At 46.1% G+C, this 18,869-nt stretch overlaps 1 protein-coding gene across 1 annotated transcript in view; it reads right to left on the bottom strand.

Moving 5' to 3' along the window:
- The window catches only part of LOC143773777 (uncharacterized), a 37,417-nt gene that overhangs the window by 14,124 nt on the left and 4,424 nt on the right, over nucleotides 1-18,869 (bottom strand). The window contains exons 3-4 of the mRNA XM_077261130.1: nucleotides 8,314-8,369; nucleotides 5,873-5,935 (exon numbers count right to left, since the gene is read on the bottom strand). Coding sequence (XP_077117245.1) covers nucleotides 5,873-5,935; nucleotides 8,314-8,369 — 119 coding nt within the window. The remainder of the gene's footprint in view (nucleotides 1-5,872; nucleotides 5,936-8,313; nucleotides 8,370-18,869) is intronic.

Below are 18,869 nucleotides of genomic sequence, written 5' to 3'. Positions count from 1 at the left end.
GGAATGAGTGCGCTCTAGCAGCTAATTTCAGAGAAGGTCTCTCTGATGCCGTGAAGGATGTCATGGTGGGGTTCCCTGTGCCTACAGGTCTGAATGATGCCATGAAATTGGCTATCCAGATTGATCGGCGTTTACGGGAGCGCAAATCTGTGCACCATATGGCGGTATCTTCTGAGCAAAAATCTGTGCACCATATGGCGGTATCTTTTGAGCAAAAACCTGTGCACCATATGGCGGTATCTTCTGAGCAAAAACCTGTGCACCATATGGCGGTATCTTCTGAGCAAAGACCTGTGCATCATTTGGCGGTGACCTCTGAAAAGGCACCAGAGCATATGCAATGCGATAGTGTATTGTCTAGAGGCGAACGACAGAATTACAGGCGCAAAAATGGGTTGTGCTTCTATTGTGGAGATCCAGCTCATGTTATATCAGCATGCTCTAAACGCATAAAGAAGGTTGATAAAAAGGTTGATAAATCTTTTTTTATGGGTACCTTGCAGTCTAAATTTCTTTTGTCCGTGACATTGATTTGTACTTTATCATCTGTTACTGTGGATGCTTATGTGGATTCTGGCGCCGCTCTGAGTCTCATGGATTGGTCCTTTGCCAAGCGTTGTGGGTTTGATTTAGAGCCTCTGGAGGTTTCTATTCCCTTAAAGGGTATTGATTCTACACCTTTGGCTAGCAATAAACCACAATATTGGACACAAGTGACTATGCATCTGTCCCCAGACCATCAGGAGATTATTCGTTTCCTTGTGTTATATAATCTACATGACGTATTAGTACTTGGATTACCATGGTTACAAATTCATAATCCAGTCTTGGACTGGAGATCAATGTCTGTGCTGAGCTGGGGATGTCAGGGGATTCATGGGGATGCACCTTTGGTTCCCATTTCTTCATCTACTCCCTCTGAGATCCCAGCATTTCTGTCAGATTTTTATGATGTCTTTCAGGAGCCTAAAACTGATTCTCTCCCTCCTCACAGAGAGTGTGACTGCGCTATTGAGTTGATTCCCGGTAGTAAATTTCCTAAGGGTCGCTTGTTTAATTTGTCTGTACCTGAACATACTGCTATGCGGGAGTATATCAGAGAATCTTTGGAAAAGGGTCATATTCGCCCCTCTTTGTCTCCACTGGGGGCAGGGTTTTTCTTTGTGGGTAAAAAGGATGGTTCATTGAGACCTTGTATCGACTATCGACTTCTGAATAAGATTACAGTTAAATACCAGTATCCGTTACCTTTACTGACTGATCTTTTTGCTCGCATAAAGGGGGCGAAGTGGTTCACTAAGATCGATCTACGTGGTGCGTATAATTTGGTGCGGATTAAGCAGGGGGATGAGTGGAAGACCGCATTTAATACGCCTGAAGGCCATTTTGAGTATTTGGTAATGCCTTTCGGTCTCGCGAATGCCCCTTCTGTTTTTCAGTCCTTTATGCACGATATTTTCCGTGAATATCTGGATAAATTTATGATTGTGTATTTGGATGATATTTTGATTTTTTCGGAGGACTGGGAATCTCATGTTCAACAGGTCAGGAGAGTTTTTCAGGTTTTACGAGCTAATTCTCTATTTGTGAAGGGCTCAAAGTGTATTTTTGGGGTTCAGAGAATTTCCTTTTTGGGATATATTTTTTCCCCTTCATCTATGGAGATGGACCCTGTTAAGGTTCAGGCTATTTGTGATTGGGTACAACCTACTTCTCTAAAGAGTCTTCAGAAATTCTTGGGATTTGCTAATTTCTATCGCCGATTCATAGCGGGTTTTTCTGCCATTGCTAAACCTTTGACTGATTTGACCAAGAAGGGTGCTGATGTTGCTAATTGGTCCTCTGCGGCTGTGGAGGCCTTTCGGGAGCTTAAGCGCCGCTTTTCTTCTGCTCCTGTGTTGCGCCAGCCTGATGTTTCGCTCCCGTTCCAGGTTGAAGTAGATGCTTCCGAGATCGGAGCAGGTGCAGTTTTGTCGCAGAAAGGTCCTGACTGCTCAGTGATGAGACCATGTGCGTTTTTCTCTCGAAAGTTTTCGCCCGCTGAGCGAAATTATGATGTTGGAAATCGGGAGCTCTTGGCCATGAAGTGGGCATTTGAGGAGTGGCGTCATTGGCTTGAGGGTGCTAGACACCAGGTGGTGGTCTTGACTGACCACAAAAATCTAATTTATCTTGAGTCAGCCAGGCGTCTGAATCCTAGACAGGCGCGCTGGTCGTTGTTTTTCTCTCGATTTAACTTTGTGGTTTCATATCTGCCTGGGTCTAAGAATGTGAGGGCGGATGCCCTCTCTAGGAGTTTTGAGCCTGACTCGCCTGGTGATTCCGAACCTACTGGCATCCTGAAGGATGGGGTGATATTGTCAGCTGTCTCCCCAGACCTGCGGCGCTCTTTGCAGGAGTTTCAGGTGGATAGGCCTGATCGCTGTCCGCCTGGTAGATTGTTTGTCCCTGATGACTGGACCAGTAGAGTTATTTCGGAGGTTCACTCTTCCGCGTTGGCAGGTCATCCTGGGATTTTTGGCACCAGGGATCTGGTGTCTAGGTCCTTCTGGTGGCCTTCCTTGTCTCGAGATGTACGTATTTTTGTGCAGTCTTGTGATGTTTGTGCTCGGGCTAAGCCCTGCTGTTCCCGAGCCAGCGGGTTGTTGTTGCCCTTGCCTATTCCTAAGAGGCCTTGGACGCACATCTCTATGGACTTTATTTCTGACCTTCCTGTTTCTCGTAGGATGTCCGTCATCTGGGTGGTGTGTGACCGTTTTTCCAAGATGGTTCACTTGGTACCTTTGCCCAAATTGCCCTCCTCCTCTGAGCTGGTCCCTCTATTTTTTCAGAATGTTGTGCGTTTGCATGGTATTCCTGAGAATATAGTGTCTGACAGGGGGACTCAGTTTGTGTCTAGATTTTGGCGGGCGTTCTGTGCCAGGATGGGCATCGACTTGTCTTTTTCGTCTGCATTCCATCCTCAGACTAATGGCCAGACTGAGCGTACTAATCAGACCTTGGAGACTTACTTGAGGTGTTTTGTGTCCGCTGATCAGGACGATTGGCTTGATTTTTTGCCATTGGCAGAGTTTGCCCTTAACAATCGGGCCAGTTCTGCCACTTTGGTTTCTCCATTTTTTTGTAATTCAGGGTTTCACCCTCGCTTTTCGTCCGGTCAATTGGAGTCTTCGGATTGTCCTGGAGTAGATGCTGTGGTTGATAGAATGCATCAGATTTGGGGACAGGTTGTGGACAATCTGAAGTTGTCCCAGGAGAAGACTCAACAGTTCACTAATTGTCATCGGCGTGTCGGTCCTCGTCTTTGTGTTGGGGACCTGGTTTGGTTGTCTTCTCGATTTGTTCCTATGAAGGTCTCGTCTCCTAAGTTTAAGCCTCGGTTTATCGGCCCTTATAGGATTCTGGAGGTTCTCAATCCTGTGTCCTTTCGTTTGGACCTCCCAGCATCTTTTACTATTCATAATGTTTTTCATCGGTCATTGTTGCGGAGGTATGAGGTGCCGGTTGTTCCGTCTGCTGATCCTCCTGCTCCTGTGCTGGTTGAGGGTGAGTTGGAGTATGTGGTGGAAAGGATCTTGGACTCCCGTGTTTCCAGACGGAAACTTCAGTATCTGGTTAAGTGGAAAGGCTATGGTCAGGAGGATAATTCTTGGGTGACAGCATCTGATGTTCATGCTCCTGATTTGGTTCGTGCATTTCATAGTGCTCGTCCGGGTCGCCCTGGTGGTTCTGGTGAGGGTTCGGTGCCCCCTCCTTAAGGGGGGGGTACTGTTGTGAATTCTGTTTGTGGGCTCCCCCGGTGGTGTTTTATGGTAGTGCCACTTATTTGCCTTCTTCTATCCTTGATCACCTGTTGACACCCATTAGGGGAGTTTCCTATTTAAGGCTGCTTGGCTGCTGGTCTGATGCCGGCCAACAATGTATCAGTAGCATTCTGTTGCATTCTCCTGCCTCAAGATCCTGTTCAGCTAAGTTGAATTTTGTTTCTAGTTTATTCTATTTTTGTCCAGCTATTTGCAATGTGACTCTCTGTAGCTGGAAGCTCTCGTGGACTGGAATTGCCACTCCAGTGGCATGAGTTGTCACTGGAGTTTTAAAGTAATTTCAGGATGGTGTTTTTGAGTAGTGTTTTGAAGTTGACCATGAAGTGACTCTTTCCTGTACTTCTGCTATCTAGTAAGCGGACCTCACTGTGCTAAATCTGCTGTTCATCCTACGTATGTCTTTTCCTCTTGACTCACCGTCAATATCTGTGGGGGGCTGCTATCTCCTTTTGGGGTTCATCTCTGGAGGTAAGGCAGGCCTGTATATTCCTCTGATAGGGGTAGTTAGATCTCCAGCTGGCGCGTGGTGTCTAGGGCATCGTAGGAAACACTCCCCGGCTACTTCCAGTGTCGTGTCAGGTTCAGGTCACGGTCACTTTAGTTCCCATCACCCGAGAGCTAGTCCGTTGTTATTTTGATTTCCCTGCCATTGGGAAAATCATAACAGTGCCCCTAACAACCACAGGTGGAATCGCAATCCACCTGCCACTGTTAGCATGTTAAATGCTGCTCTCAATCTCTGACAGCGGCATTTAACATGATCAAGCCGGAAGTGCATTACTAACCCCCCCATCAGCGCCCATATCACATGATAGTGTGGCTCCGATGGGTTGGCATGACAAATGGAGGTCTGCAGAATAACCACGTGCCTATTATTGCCATCTGATATGAGCGATGCCAAGTGGCCGGCGTTCATAGCATATACATATTTTGGCTACACATAGCAGGGCTGAAGCTCTGCTAGGTGTAGCACAAGCAAAGAGAAGATCACAGCTTCAAGTCTCTTAAAAAAACTATGGAGGCAAGAAAAAAGTAGAAAAAAGATTTTTTTTTTTTTTAAAAAAATATATATATAAGTTCAAATCTCCCCCCTTTACGAATTCAAAATAAAAAACAAAAAACAAAAAATACAAAGAATTAGCTCAATCGGTAATTGGCGTAAACGGAAAAAAAATCAAAATGCCATTTATGTTTTTTGGTTGCCGCAACACTGCAGTAAAATGCAATAACAGGTGATCAACACATCATATCTACCCCAAGATAGTGTCAATAAACGCACAAGTTAATTGTGCAAAAAATAAGCCCTCACTCAGCCCCAGATCCTGAAAAATGGAGACAATACAAGTCTCAGAAAATGATGCCATATTTTTTATAGTTTTTTTTCACCACTTAAATAAAAAAGAACCTATATATGTTTGGTATCTACAAAAACTCAATGACCTGGAGAATCATAATGGTAGGTCAGTTTTAGCATTTGTTGAACATGGTGAAAAAAAAACAATTGTGGAATTGCACTTTTTTTGCAATTTCAATACACTTGAAATTTGTCTTCCCGTTTTCCAGTACATTATATGGTAAAATGAATGGTATCATTCAAAATTACAACTCGTCTCGCATAAAACAAGCCATCACATGGCCATGTTATCAAAAAATAAAAATGTTATGGCTCTGGGAAGAAGGGGAGCAAAAATGAAATAAAATGAAAACAGTTCAAGGGTGAAGTTATTAAATCATGATAGGATAAACATTAAGTCTTCTGGGATCAACTCTGTATTGCTGGACTATTTCTGAGTTTCACTTTGATACATTCTACCCATTGTCTTTCATTGGTTTTTGGATAGTGACAACATGTGAATGTTCCCGAATTAATGGGATTTCCCCAAAGAAGAAGGTGTGAGAGTAAGAGTTTATAGAAATATACTAACACGTTCTTTATTAGACCTGTAGTTTGTCTATTCTCTAGCATTTCTGTTCCAAGCTCCCATTATTTACCTATTTAAAGCTGATGTAATGACATAATAAATCCTCATAATGTATAAATCACATACCCTCCCACACATGAACAGGCAAAGTAAATCTTGGAGCTTGTCAAGGGCCCCGGGTAGAGAAACCTATTAAAAATAGTGGTAATTATTATCAACAGAATAACATTGCAAAACATATTGCATAAAAGGGCAGTTGTGTCTATAGTTGTGGCTTCCCTCCTAAAAGAAAATCATCAACTTAAATAATAAAAAATAGTAAAGTGCCAACAAACTATCACGGAATAGTAGGAGGTTCAGTATAATAATAATAATCAGTTTATATATATAGCGCCAACATATTCCGCAGCGCTTTATGGTGAAAATTACATTATATAAAATATGTGTACACAAGAACCAATGACTAAAAATGTAGAAATTTTATAAATGTGAAAAAATATGACAAAGGTCACTAAAAAGTGGGAAACCACAATGTGGCACCATACACCCACAGGATAGCTATACAGAGGCTGCACCAATAACGTGTAATGTAAACATCCCAAGTGCTACAACAGTGTCCTGAGTAGTGTTGAGCATTCCGATACCGCAAGTATCGGGTATCGGCCGATACTTGCGGGTATCGGAATTCCGATACCGAGATCCGATACTTTTGTGGTATCGGGTATCGGTATCGAAACAACATTAATGTGTAAAATTAAGAATTAAAATAAAAAATATTGCTATACTCACCTCTCCGACGCAGCCTGTACCTCAGCGAGGGAACCGGCAGCGTTGTTTGCTTAAAATTCGCGCGTTTACTTCCTTACTTGAAGTCCCGGCTTGTGATTGGTCGCGTGCCGCCCATGTGGCCGCGACGCGACCAATCACAGCAAGCCGTGACGTAATTTCAGGTCCTTCAGGATTTTAAAATTACGTTCCGGCTTTGTGATTGGTCGCGTCGCGGTCACATGGGCGATGCGACCAATCACAAGCCGTGACGTCACGGGAGGCTGGACACGCGCGCATTTTAAAATGCGCGCTTGTCCTGCCTCCCGTGACGTCCCGGCTTGTGATTGGTCGCGTCGCCCATGTGGCCGCGACGCGACCAATCACAGCAAGCCGTGATGTAATTTTAGGTCCTTCAGGATTTTAAAATTACGTTCTGGCTTGTGATTGGTCGCGACGCGATGCGACCAATCACAAGCCGTGACGTCACGGGAGGCAGGACAAGCGCGCATTTTAAAATGCGCGCGTGTCCAGCCTCCCGTGATGTCACGGCTTGTGATTGGTCGCGTCGCCCATGTGACCGCGACGCGACCAATCACAAAGCCGGAACGTAATTTTAAAATCCTGAAGGACCTGAAATTACGTCACGGCTTGCTGTGATTGGTCGCGTCGCGGCCACATGGGCGGCGCGCGACCAATCACAAGCCGGGACTTCAAGTAAGGAAGTAAACGCGCAAATTTTAAGCAAACAACGCTGCCGGTTCCCTCGCTGAGGTCCAGGCTGCGTCGGAGAGGTGAGTATAGCAATATTTTTTATTTTAATTCTTTATTTTACACATTAATATGGTTCCCAGGGCCTGAAGGAGAGTTTCCTCTCCTTCAGACCCTGGGAACCATCAGGAATACCGTCCGATACATGAGTCCCATTGACTTGTATTGGCATCGGGTATCGGTATCGGATTAGATCCGATACTTTGCCGGTATCGGCCGATACTTTCCGATACCGATACTTTCAAGTATTGGACGGTATCGCTCAACACTAGTCCTGAGTCAAAAAAGAGACTCTAAATTGGACATCACCCACAAGAGGTGATGTTTCTATTGTACTGAATGTATTATGTTACTTGATGTTCTCCATCCCATTTAGAGTCTCCTTTTAGACTCATGACACTGCTTGAAGCACTTGGGATGTTTACATTACACGTCATTGGTACAGCCTCTGTATTGCTATCCTGTGGCTGTATGGCGCAACATTGTGGTTTCCCACTTTTTAGCAACCTTTTATACATTTTTAATCATTGGTTCTTGTGTACACATTAAACATATTGCAGTGTACAAAGTACTTGACATGAAGCTGGTTAATTGTAGAAAAACTAGTATAATTTTATCATTAAAATAAGATCTCCACCATTAGAAGTCAGGAGGTATCGCTAAGGTAAACCATCAATTCCTGATTAATGGGCCCCAACTGTATGGACCTGTGAAGGTAAAAAGTCATAGCGGCTTCTGCCCCTTCAATGGAAATGGTAATTGGCATTGGACGTTCACGGATTGTATCTATATTACTAGCTATGATGTGATTAACCCTTTAGGCTTTTGAAATTGATACATTTTTCAGCATAATCCTACATTTACATTCGGAAGATCCTGGAGAAGCTGATTGGTGCAGGTGGCAGGTGGCAGAACCCCACTGATCTAATACCTATTATAGGGTCATCAATATCTATATTTATCTATATCTATAAATATGTCATCAATATCAATATCACATGCCCAGACAACCCGTTTACATTTTTAATTACCTTAATTAATTTTTCAAGACAATTCTTTGGTATCATGGTCCCTTTTGATGAAACTACTAAATAAAATGCAAGAAAGAAAAGAGTAGAATTCATATATGCAAATTGTTCCATTGTCCATCTTATGACCTTGCTGTATTTATTCTTAGATAAGGAAAAAGGAATCGCTGCGGTAAGGGTACTGTCACACTCTGCAACTTTCCAACGATCACGACCAGCCATACGACCTGGCCGTGATCGTTGGAAAGTCGTTGTGTGGTCGCTGGAGAGCTGTCACACAGACCGCTCTCCAGCGACCAACAATGCCGAGGTCCCGGGTAACCAGGGTAAACAACGCACAAGATACATACCTTCTGATGTCAGATCACGTCCAACGAGGTAATCCATCTGAAGGGGTTAACTAATATTACAGGCAGAGCTGCGATAAACCACTCGCTCGTGCCTGTAATCCCCGGGTGCTGAAAGGAAAGCAGGATCTGTACTTACATTGAGTCGCGGTGAGGCGCCCTCTGGTGGATATTCTCATGAACTGCAGCCTGGGAACTTTTTCCCACGCTCCAGGTCATATGAGGACATCCACCAGGGGGCGCATCACCGCGACTGAAGGAAATGTAGGTCATTGACCTACATTTCATTCATTCGCCGGGGATTACAGGCACGGAGCACAGCTGCATTTAGCAGGGCTCCTGCCTGTAATATTAGTTAACCCCTTCAGATGGATTACCTCGTGGGACGAGACGGTTCACCAGAAGGTATGTATCTTGTGCGTTTATTATTTTTCCAAGCGAGGGTGTTCCTGATGGATTGAGAGAACAATAAATTATTACAACAACCGCTGTGTTTATTTCATTAAACTACTTTTAAATCATGTGTGTGTGTGTTTTTTAACCCTTTCCAACAATTGGATTAATAATGGATAGGTGTCATAATTGACGCCTCTCCATTATTAATCTGGCTTAATGTCACCTTCCAATAGCAAGGTGGCATTAACCCTTCATTACCCCATATCCCACCGCTACAGGGAGTGGGAAGAGAGTGGCCAAGTGCCAGAATAGGCGCATCTTCCAGATGTGCCTTTTCTGGGGTGGCTGGGGGCAGATGTTTTTAGCCACGGGGGGGCAATAACCATGGACCCTCTCCTGGCTATTAATATCTGCCCTCAGTCACTGGCTTTACCACTCTGGCGGAGAAAATTGCGCGGGAGCCCACGCCAATTTTTTCCGCAATTTAACCCTTTATTTCAGCAGCTACAGCGCTGAAATTTTGCACATACACACTACTAACATTAGTAGTGTGGAATATGCAAAAAAAATGGGGATATGAGATGGTTTACTGTATGTAAACCATGTCTCATATCATGTCGGGTTTGTGCAGGAGAAATGAGAAGCCGGCAATTGAATTACCGGCTTTTAACACATATCGCGCTGAATGAAATCTAAATACAGAATATATATGTGTCTCAATGACATATATATATATATATAAATGCTATGTGCAAAAAGAAAAAAAAGAGCATGAACCGCACATCCCAAAATCATACGTTGATCTAAAGCCGCCAGGCAAAAATTTAAATACTGAACATGAGGTTTTCAGTTTAACATTCTGATCAGACTGTATGAAGCCCACTGCCCCTTCACGGCAAACCTCGTAGTGGGTCCTAACGCCCTAACGGAGCGGAGTCGTGCAGCGACCACCGCCGCAGCGGCCATGCACCAGCAGGGCGGACGGCCTGTTGCCCCACAGCACCCATGCTGCGAGACTGAGTCCCCAAGACTCCAGACCGCGCCGCCCCACCAGCACAAAGCCACAGCAACAATGGCCGCCACACAGCACCAGCACCAAAATGAAGGGAGCATTTAAACTCACCTTCCTCCAGCTCTTCAGTGAGAGCCAAAATGGGCTAGACCCCTTACTTTGCAGTCTCCTGCTAATTAAAATCACCTGAGCCAAATGGGAGGAGTGCTGGTCCAAAAAAAGAGACAAGTACATGCTATGTGCAAAAAGAAAAAAAAGAGCATGAACCGCACATCCCAAAATCATACGTTGATCTAAAGCCGCTAGGCAAAAATTTAAATACTGAACATGAGGTTTTCAGTTTAACATTCTGATCAGACTGTATGAAGCCCACTGCCCCTTCACGGCAAACCTCGTAGTGGGTCCTAACGCCCTAACGGAGCGGAGTCGTGCAGCGACCACCGCCGCAGCGGCCATGCACCAGCAGGGCGGACGGCCTGTTGCCCCACAGCACCCATGCTGCGAGACTGAGTCCCCAAGACTCCAGACCGCGCCGCCCCACCAGCACAAAGCCACAGCAACAATGGCCGCCACACAGCACCAGCACCAAAATGAAGGGAGCATTTAAACTCACCTTCCTCCAGCTCTTCAGTGAGAGCCAAAATGGGCTAGACCCCTTACTTTGCAGTCTCCTGCTAATTAAAATCACCTGAGCCAAATGGGAGGAGTGCTGGTCCAAAAAAAGAGACAAGTACATGCTATGTGCAAAAAGAAAAAAAAGAGCATGAACCGCACATCCCAAAATCATACGTTGATCTAAAGCCGCTAGGCAAAAATTTAAATACTGAACATGAGGTTTTCAGTTTAACATTCTGATCAGACTGTATGAAGCCCACTGCCCCTTCACGGCAAACCTCGTAGTGGGTCCTAACGCCCTAACGGAGCGGAGTCGTGCAGCGACCACCGCCGCAGCGGCCATGCACCAGCAGGGCGGACGGCCTGTTGCCCCACAGCACCCATGCTGCGAGACTGAGTCCCCAAGACTCCAGACCGCGCCGCCCCACCAGCACAAAGCCACAGCAACAATGGCCGCCACACAGCACCAGCACCAAAATGAAGGGAGCATTTAAACTCACCTTCCTCCAGCTCTTCAGTGAGAGCCAAAATGGGCTAGACCCCTTACTTTGCAGTCTCCTGCTAATTAAAATCACCTGAGCCAAATGGGAGGAGTGCTGGTCCAAAAAAAGAGACAAGTACATGCTATGTGCAAAAAGAAAAAAAAAGAGCATGAACCGCACATCCCAAAATCATACGTTGATCTAAAGCCGCCAGGCAAAAATTTAAATACTGAACATGAGGTTTTCAGTTTAACATTCTGATCAGACTGTATGAAGCCCACTGCCCCTTCACGGCAAACCTCGTAGTGGGTCCTAACGCCCTAACGGAGCGGAGTCGTGCAGCGACCACCGCCGCAGCGGCCATGCACCAGCAGGGCGGACGGCCTGTTGCCCCACAGCACCCATGCTGCGAGACTGAGTCCCCAAGACTCCAGACCGCGCCGCCCCACCAGCACAAAGCCACAGCAACAATGGCCGCCACACAGCACCAGCACCAAAATGAAGGGAGCATTTAAACTCACCTTCCTCCAGCTCTTCAGTGAGAGCCAAAATGGGCTAGACCCCTTACTTTGCAGTCTCCTGCTAATTAAAATCACCTGAGCCAAATGGGAGGAGTGCTGGTCCAAAAAAAGAGACAAGTACATGCTATGTGCAAAAAGAAAAAAAGAGCATGAACCGCACATCCCAAAATCATACGTTGATCTAAAGCCGCTAGGCAAAAATTTAAATACTGAACATGAGGTTTTCAGTTTAACATTCTGATCAGACTGTATGAAGCCCACTGCCCCTTCACGGCAAACCTCGTAGTGGGTCCTAACGCCCTAACGGAGCGGAGTCGTGCAGCGACCACCGCCGCAGCGGCCATGCACCAGCAGGGCGGACGGCCTGTTGCCCCACAGCACCCATGCTGCGAGACTGAGTCCCCAAGACTCCAGACCGCGCCGCCCCACCAGCACAAAGCCACAGCAACAATGGCCGCCACACAGCACCAGCACCAAAATGAAGGGAGCATTTAAACTCACCTTCCTCCAGCTCTTCAGTGAGAGCCAAAATGGGCTAGACCCCTTACTTTGCAGTCTCCTGCTAATTAAAATCACCTGAGCCAAATGGGAGGAGTGCTGGTCCAAAAAAAGAGACAAGTACATGCTATGTGCAAAAAGAAAAAAAAGAGCATGAACCGCACATCCCAAAATCATACGTTGATCTAAAGCCGCTAGGCAAAAATTTAAATACTGAACATGAGGTTTTCAGTTTAACATTCTGATCAGACTGTATGAAGCCCACTGCCCCTTCACGGCAAACCTCGTAGTGGGTCCTAACGCCCTAACGGAGCGGAGTCGTGCAGCGACCACCGCCGCAGCGGCCATGCACCAGCAGGGCGGACGGCCTGTTGCCCCACAGCACCCATGCTGCGAGACTGAGTCCCCAAGACTCCAGACCGCGCCGCCCCACCAGCACAAAGCCACAGCAACAATGGCCGCCACACAGCACCAGCACCAAAATGAAGGGAGCATTTAAACTCACCTTCCTCCAGCTCTTCAGTGAGAGCCAAAATGGGCTAGACCCCTTACTTTGCAGTCTCCTGCTAATTAAAATCACCTGAGCCAAATGGGAGGAGTGCTGGTCCAAAAAAAGAGACAAGTACATGCTATGTGCAAAAAGAAAAAAAAAAAAGAGCATGAACCGCACATCCCAAAATCATACGTTGATCTAAAGCCGCTAGGCAAAAATTTAAATACTGAACATGAGGTTTTCAGTTTAACATTCTGATCAGACTGTATGAAGCCCACTGCCCCTTCACGGCAAACCTCGTAGTGGGTCCTAACGCCCTAACGGAGCGGAGTCGTGCAGCGACCACCGCCGCAGCGGCCATGCACCAGCAGGGCGGACGGCCTGTTGCCCCACAGCACCCATGCTGCGAGACTGAGTCCCCAAGACTCCAGACCGCGCCGCCCCACCAGCACAAAGCCACAGCAACAATGGCCGCCACACAGCACCAACACCAAAATGAAGGGAGCATTTAAACTCACCTTCCTCCAGCTCTTCAGTGAGAGCCAAAATGGGCTAGACCCCTTACTTTGCAGTCTCCTGCTAATTAAAATCACCTGAGCCAAATGGGAGGAGTGCTGGTCCAAAAAAAGAGACAAGTACATGCTAAGTGCAAAAAGAAAAAAAAGAGCATGAACCGCACATCCCAAAATCATACGTTTCAGAATGTTAAACTGAAAACCTCATGTTCAGTATTTAAATTTTTGCCAAGCGGCTTTAGATCAACGTATGATTTTGGGATGTGCGGTTCATGCTCTTTTTTTTCCTTTTGCACATAGCATGCACTTGTCTCTTTTTTTGGACCAGCACTCCTCCCATTTGGCTCAGGTGATTTTAATTAGCAGGAGACTGCAAAGTAAGGGGTCTAGCCCATTTTGGCTCTCACTGAAGAGCTGGAGGAAGGTGAGTTTAAATACTCCTTTTCATTTTGGTGCTGGTGCTGTGTGGCGGCCATTGTTGCTGTGGCTTTGTGCTGGTGGGGCGGCGCGGTCTGGAGTCTTGGGGGCTCAGTCTCGCAGCATGGGTGCTGTGGGGCAACAGGCCGTCCGCCCTGCTGGTGCATGGCCGCTGCGGCGGTGGTCGCCGCACGGCTCCGCTCCGTTAGGGCGTTAGGACCCACTACGAGGTTTGCCGTGAAGGGGCAGTGGGCTTCATACAGTCTGATCAGAATGTTAAACTGAAAACCTCATGTTCAGTATTTAAATTTTTGCCAAGCGGCTTTAGATCAACGTATGATTTTGGGATGTGCGGTTCATGCTCTTTTTTTTCCTTTTGCACATAGCATGTACTTGTCTCTTTTTTTGGACCAGCACTCCTCCCATTTGGCTCAGGTGATTTTAATTAGCAGGAGACTGCAAAGTAAGGGGTCTAGCCCATTTTGGCTCTCACTGAAGAGCTGGAGGAAGGTGAGTTTAAATACTCCTTTTCATTTTGGTGCTGGTGCTGTGTGGTGGCCATTGTTGCTGTGGCTTTGTGCTGGTGGGGCGGCGCGGTCTGGAGTCTTGGGGGCTCAGTCTCGCAGCATGGGTGCTGTGGGGCAACAGGCCGTCCGCCCTGCTGGTGCATGGCCGCTGCGGCGGTGGTCGCCGCACGGCTCCGCTCCGTTAGGGCGTTAGGACCCACTACGAGGTTTGCCGTGAAGGGGCAGTGGGCTTCATACAGTCTGATCAGAATGTTAAACTGAAAACCTCATGTTCAGTATTTAAATTTTTGCCAAGCGGCTTTAGATCAACGTATGATTTTGGGATGTGCGGTTCATGCTCTTTTTTTTCCTTTTGCACATAGCATGTACTTGTCTCTTTTTTTGGACCAGCACTCCTCCCATTTGGCTCAGGTGATTTTAATTAGCAGGAGACTGCAAAGTAAGGGGTCTAGCCCATTTTGGCTCTCACTGAAGAGCTGGAGGAAGGTGAGTTTAAATACTCCTTTTCATTTTGGTGCTGGTGCTGTGTGGCGGCCATTGTTGCTGTGGCTTTGTGCTGGTGGGGCGGCGCGGTCTGGAGTCTTGGGGGCTCAGTCTCGCAGCATGGGTGCTGTGGGGCAACAGGCCGTCCGCCCTGCTGGTGCATGGCCGCTGCGGCGGTGGTCGCCGCACGGCTCCGCTCCGTTAGGGCGTTAGGACCCACTACGAGGTTTGCCGTGAAGGGGCAGTGGGCTTCATACAGTCTGATCAGAATGTTAAACTGAAAACCTCGTGTTCAGTATTTAAATTTTTGCCAAGCGGCTTTAGATCAACGTATGATTTTGGGATGTGCGGTTCATGCTCTTTTTTTTCCTTTTGCACATAGCATGTACTTGTCTCTTTTTTTGGACCAGCACTCCTCCCATTTGGCTCAGGTGATTTTAATTAGCAGGAGACTGCAAAGTAAGGGGTCTAGCCCATTTTGGCTCTCACTGAAGAGCTGGAGGAAGGTGAGTTTAAATACTCCTTTTCATTTTGGTGCTGGTGCTGTGTGGCGGCCATTGTTGCTGTGGCTTTGTGCTGGTGGGGCGGCGCGGTCTGGAGTCTTGGGGGCTCAGTCTCGCAGCATGGGTGCTGTGGGGCAACAGGCCGTCCGCCCTGCTGGTGCATGGCCGCTGCGGCGGTGGTCGCCGTACGGCTCCGCTCCGTTAGGGCGTTAGGACCCACTACGAGGTTTGCCGTGAAGGGGCAGTGGGCTTCATACAGTCTGATCAGAATGTTAAACTGAAAACCTCATGTTCAGTATTTAAATTTTTGCCAAGCGGCTTTAGATCAACGTATGATTTTGGGATGTGCGGTTCATGCTCTTTTTTTTCCTTTTGCACATAGCATGTACTTGTCTCTTTTTTTGGACCAGCACTCCTCCCATTTGGCTCAGGTGATTTTAATTAGCAGGAGACTGCAAAGTAAGGGGTCTAGCCCATTTTGGCTCTCACTGAAGAGCTGGAGGAAGGTGAGTTTAAATACTCCTTTTCATTTTGGTGCTGGTGCTGTGTGGCGGCCATTGTTGCTGTGGCTTTGTGCTGGTGGGGCGGCGCGGTCTGGAGTCTTGGGGGCTCAGTCTCGCAGCATGGGTGCTGTGGGGCAACAGGCCGTCCGCCCTGCTGGTGCATGGCCGCTGCGGCGGTGGTCGCCGCACGGCTCCGCTCCGTTAGGGCGTTAGGACCCACTACGAGGTTTGCCGTGAAGGGGCAGTGGGCTTCATACAGTCTGATCAGAATGTTAAACTGAAAACCTCATGTTCAGTATTTAAATTTTTGCCAAGCGGCTTTAGATCAACGTATGATTTTGGGATGTGCGGTTCATGCTCTTTTTTTTCCTTTTGCATATATATATAAATACTGTATATATGTTTTCCCGAACATTTGAGCACATAAATCCATTAGATGTCGGTTTTGCAAGCCTGCGCGAAAATCTCGCAGTACGGATGCCATACGGATTACATACGGAGGATGCCATGCGCAAAATACGCTGACACACCCTGACTACGGATCAATATTTTGGGAACATTTCTCCGTATTACGGCCGTAGTACGGACGTATAATACGTGGCGTATTGTCTTACGCCCAGTGTGAGGCCGGCCTGAAAAGTGGACCCTATATGACCAGCCAAACTAAATAGAACCATTTAGTGCCTATATACTAGTAGACCATAGGCTGGCTTGTCCAGCACTCAGTACAATCAGTAAGGGACTATTTGAGAAACAGGTATATAACACTTATGTGTGGCCATTAGATACATAGCATAAATGAACAAGCCCCTCAATTTAAGTAGATGAAACAATGCACCCAATGTGGCACTCAATACACTCAGTAAGGGAATATTTAACAAACAGGTATATAACACTTGCGTGTGGCCACTGGGTATATAGCATATATGAACAAGCCCCTCACTTTAAGTAGATGGAACAATGCACCCAATGTAATAATTATGTCCAACCGGTATAGAAGACAGGTAGATGTACCCACCGTAACCATTCATAAGAAAGGTTACTACTGTCTACATAGAACAATAGCCAAAAATGCAGCTAGAATCTACAACGCCAATAGAAGGAGGGGAGAGGGTGGATACATGACCTGTGAGAGCATGGCGGAGCAGTCCAAAATAGAAGGTATCACCGCCGACCTATATCGCCGCGCTGCAAATCCCATTACTCATGTCCATGGAGGAGGTGTGCACAGCCCCAAAGAAGGTCCAGGGGGGAGAATTAAGAACCCGACGCGTGTCGCCACCGCTGTGGCTTCATCAGGGGTAAGAAATGGTATGCACCATTGGACTCAAACATTATACTTTAAATAGTTACCCGATAGTGAAAGATCCCGAACAGCTGTAGGAGGAAGCGCCGTGTGTGACCGGAAATGACCTTGTACCGGATGCAGGGGGGAGGTGTATACCTCGCAGGTTTTAGGTGTGCCAAGATGGTGGCTTAAAGAATATACAGCGCATGCGCATGGTACAATGTAGAGAATCTCTATCCATATTCATTAAGAACGCCTGCCTGCATTAGTGCGATCTATACAAGAATATGACTAAGAGGTCACAACGCTGCTGCAACTGCACTCCCCATATTATATCAATCATGGTTTACGTCGCACACCAGAGACTATCTATTGTAAATATCCAAATACATAAACAAATATAGAGCTGAATGCCATATTAGACTTGGTATAGATGTCATACTTATACTGACAGCTTCAAGTAAGAAATCGGAGTTCTCATTAGAATTTCTCTCTCCGTAGGAGAGTATAAGTACACATACGAATACTGCTGTGCATGCTTGAATGAAATGGAAAATACCAATAATAACAGAACAGTGGTAAACCTACTGTTGTGACAGGCAAATAACCATGATGTACATACCCCCAGCACCACATGTCTGGGGATAGAGCAGAACGGGAGAGTATATCATGTCTCTATTGATATGTGCTGCTCTATATAACATAAAGCTAAAGCCAAAGATCATGGATACCTGAAAATTTATTGAGTAGTCAACAAGCCTGTTTTTAAAGAGAATAAAGGGACAACAAACACCCAAGGGACAGGATACGCAACTGGACAAAGTAAGTATATGTATTTTTTCATATCACAATACATCAGGATACTGTTGACTCAGTTGAAGCTAAATCCCTGATTGGTCTAAACATGCTATGGTGAGTGTGCCTATACCAGCACCTCTACTGCATGGCACACACCCATAGTAATGATGCTCTCTGGTCACTGGAAACCTTACCTCATCGTAAATAGATGGAGACCAAGAACAAGTCTTGCAGTTATTTAGGGATTACTAAAGGAGGTACCACCCCCATAGGTTCCCATAATGGGGGACGCAAAATCAAATCAAAAACCTAATAAATGATGTTTTTACTCACAGATACTGTACTGGGCAGCGGACATGACCACATGTAAACATGTAGACATAGCCCACTGTGCGGAAGTTTGGCTGGTCATATATATTACTAGGAAAAAAAAAAAAAAATGGATTATTAAATTGTCCCCCCCAGTATATGTTTAGATGATCAAATATTGATAACCGCCATGGTAAATAAACACATGCCATCATTATAGGGTATATTGCATACCACATTATACCAGAGACATATAAAAGCAATATTCAAAATTGGGATATAAATGAAATGACATCCACAGTCTATAGTTGTTTGTAGAATCCTGTGAACAAAAATTCTTCGTTCAGGCCCTTGGGTGAGAGGCTTTGAAGTGCATGTGTTTATTTACCATGGCGGTTATCAATATTTGATCATCTAAACATATACTGGGGGGGACAATTTAATAATCCTTTTTTTTTTTCCTAGTAATATATATGACCAGCCAAACTTCCGCACAGTGGGCTATGTCTACATGTTTACATGTGGTCATGTCCGCTGCCCAGTACAGTATCTGTGAGTAAAAACATAATTTATTAGGTTTTTGATTTGATTTTGCGTCCCCCATTATGGGAACCTATGGGGGTGGTACCTCCTTTAGTAATCCCTAAATAACTGCAAGACTTGTTCTTGGTCTCCATCTATTTACGATGAGGTAAGGTTTCCAGTGACCAGAGAGCATCATTACTATGGGTGTGTGCCATGCAGTAGAGGTGCTGGTATAGGCACACTCACCATAGCATGTTTAGACCAATCAGGGATTTAGCTTCAACTGAGTCAACAGTATCCTGATGTATTGTGATATGAAAAAATACA

Source organism: Ranitomeya variabilis, chromosome 5, assembly GCF_051348905.1.
Source record: "Ranitomeya variabilis isolate aRanVar5 chromosome 5, aRanVar5.hap1, whole genome shotgun sequence".
Lineage (NCBI taxonomy): Eukaryota > Metazoa > Chordata > Amphibia > Anura > Dendrobatidae > Ranitomeya > Ranitomeya variabilis.
The sequence above is the reverse complement of the archived record's forward strand: the minus strand, read 5'-3'. Positions and strand labels throughout refer to the sequence as shown.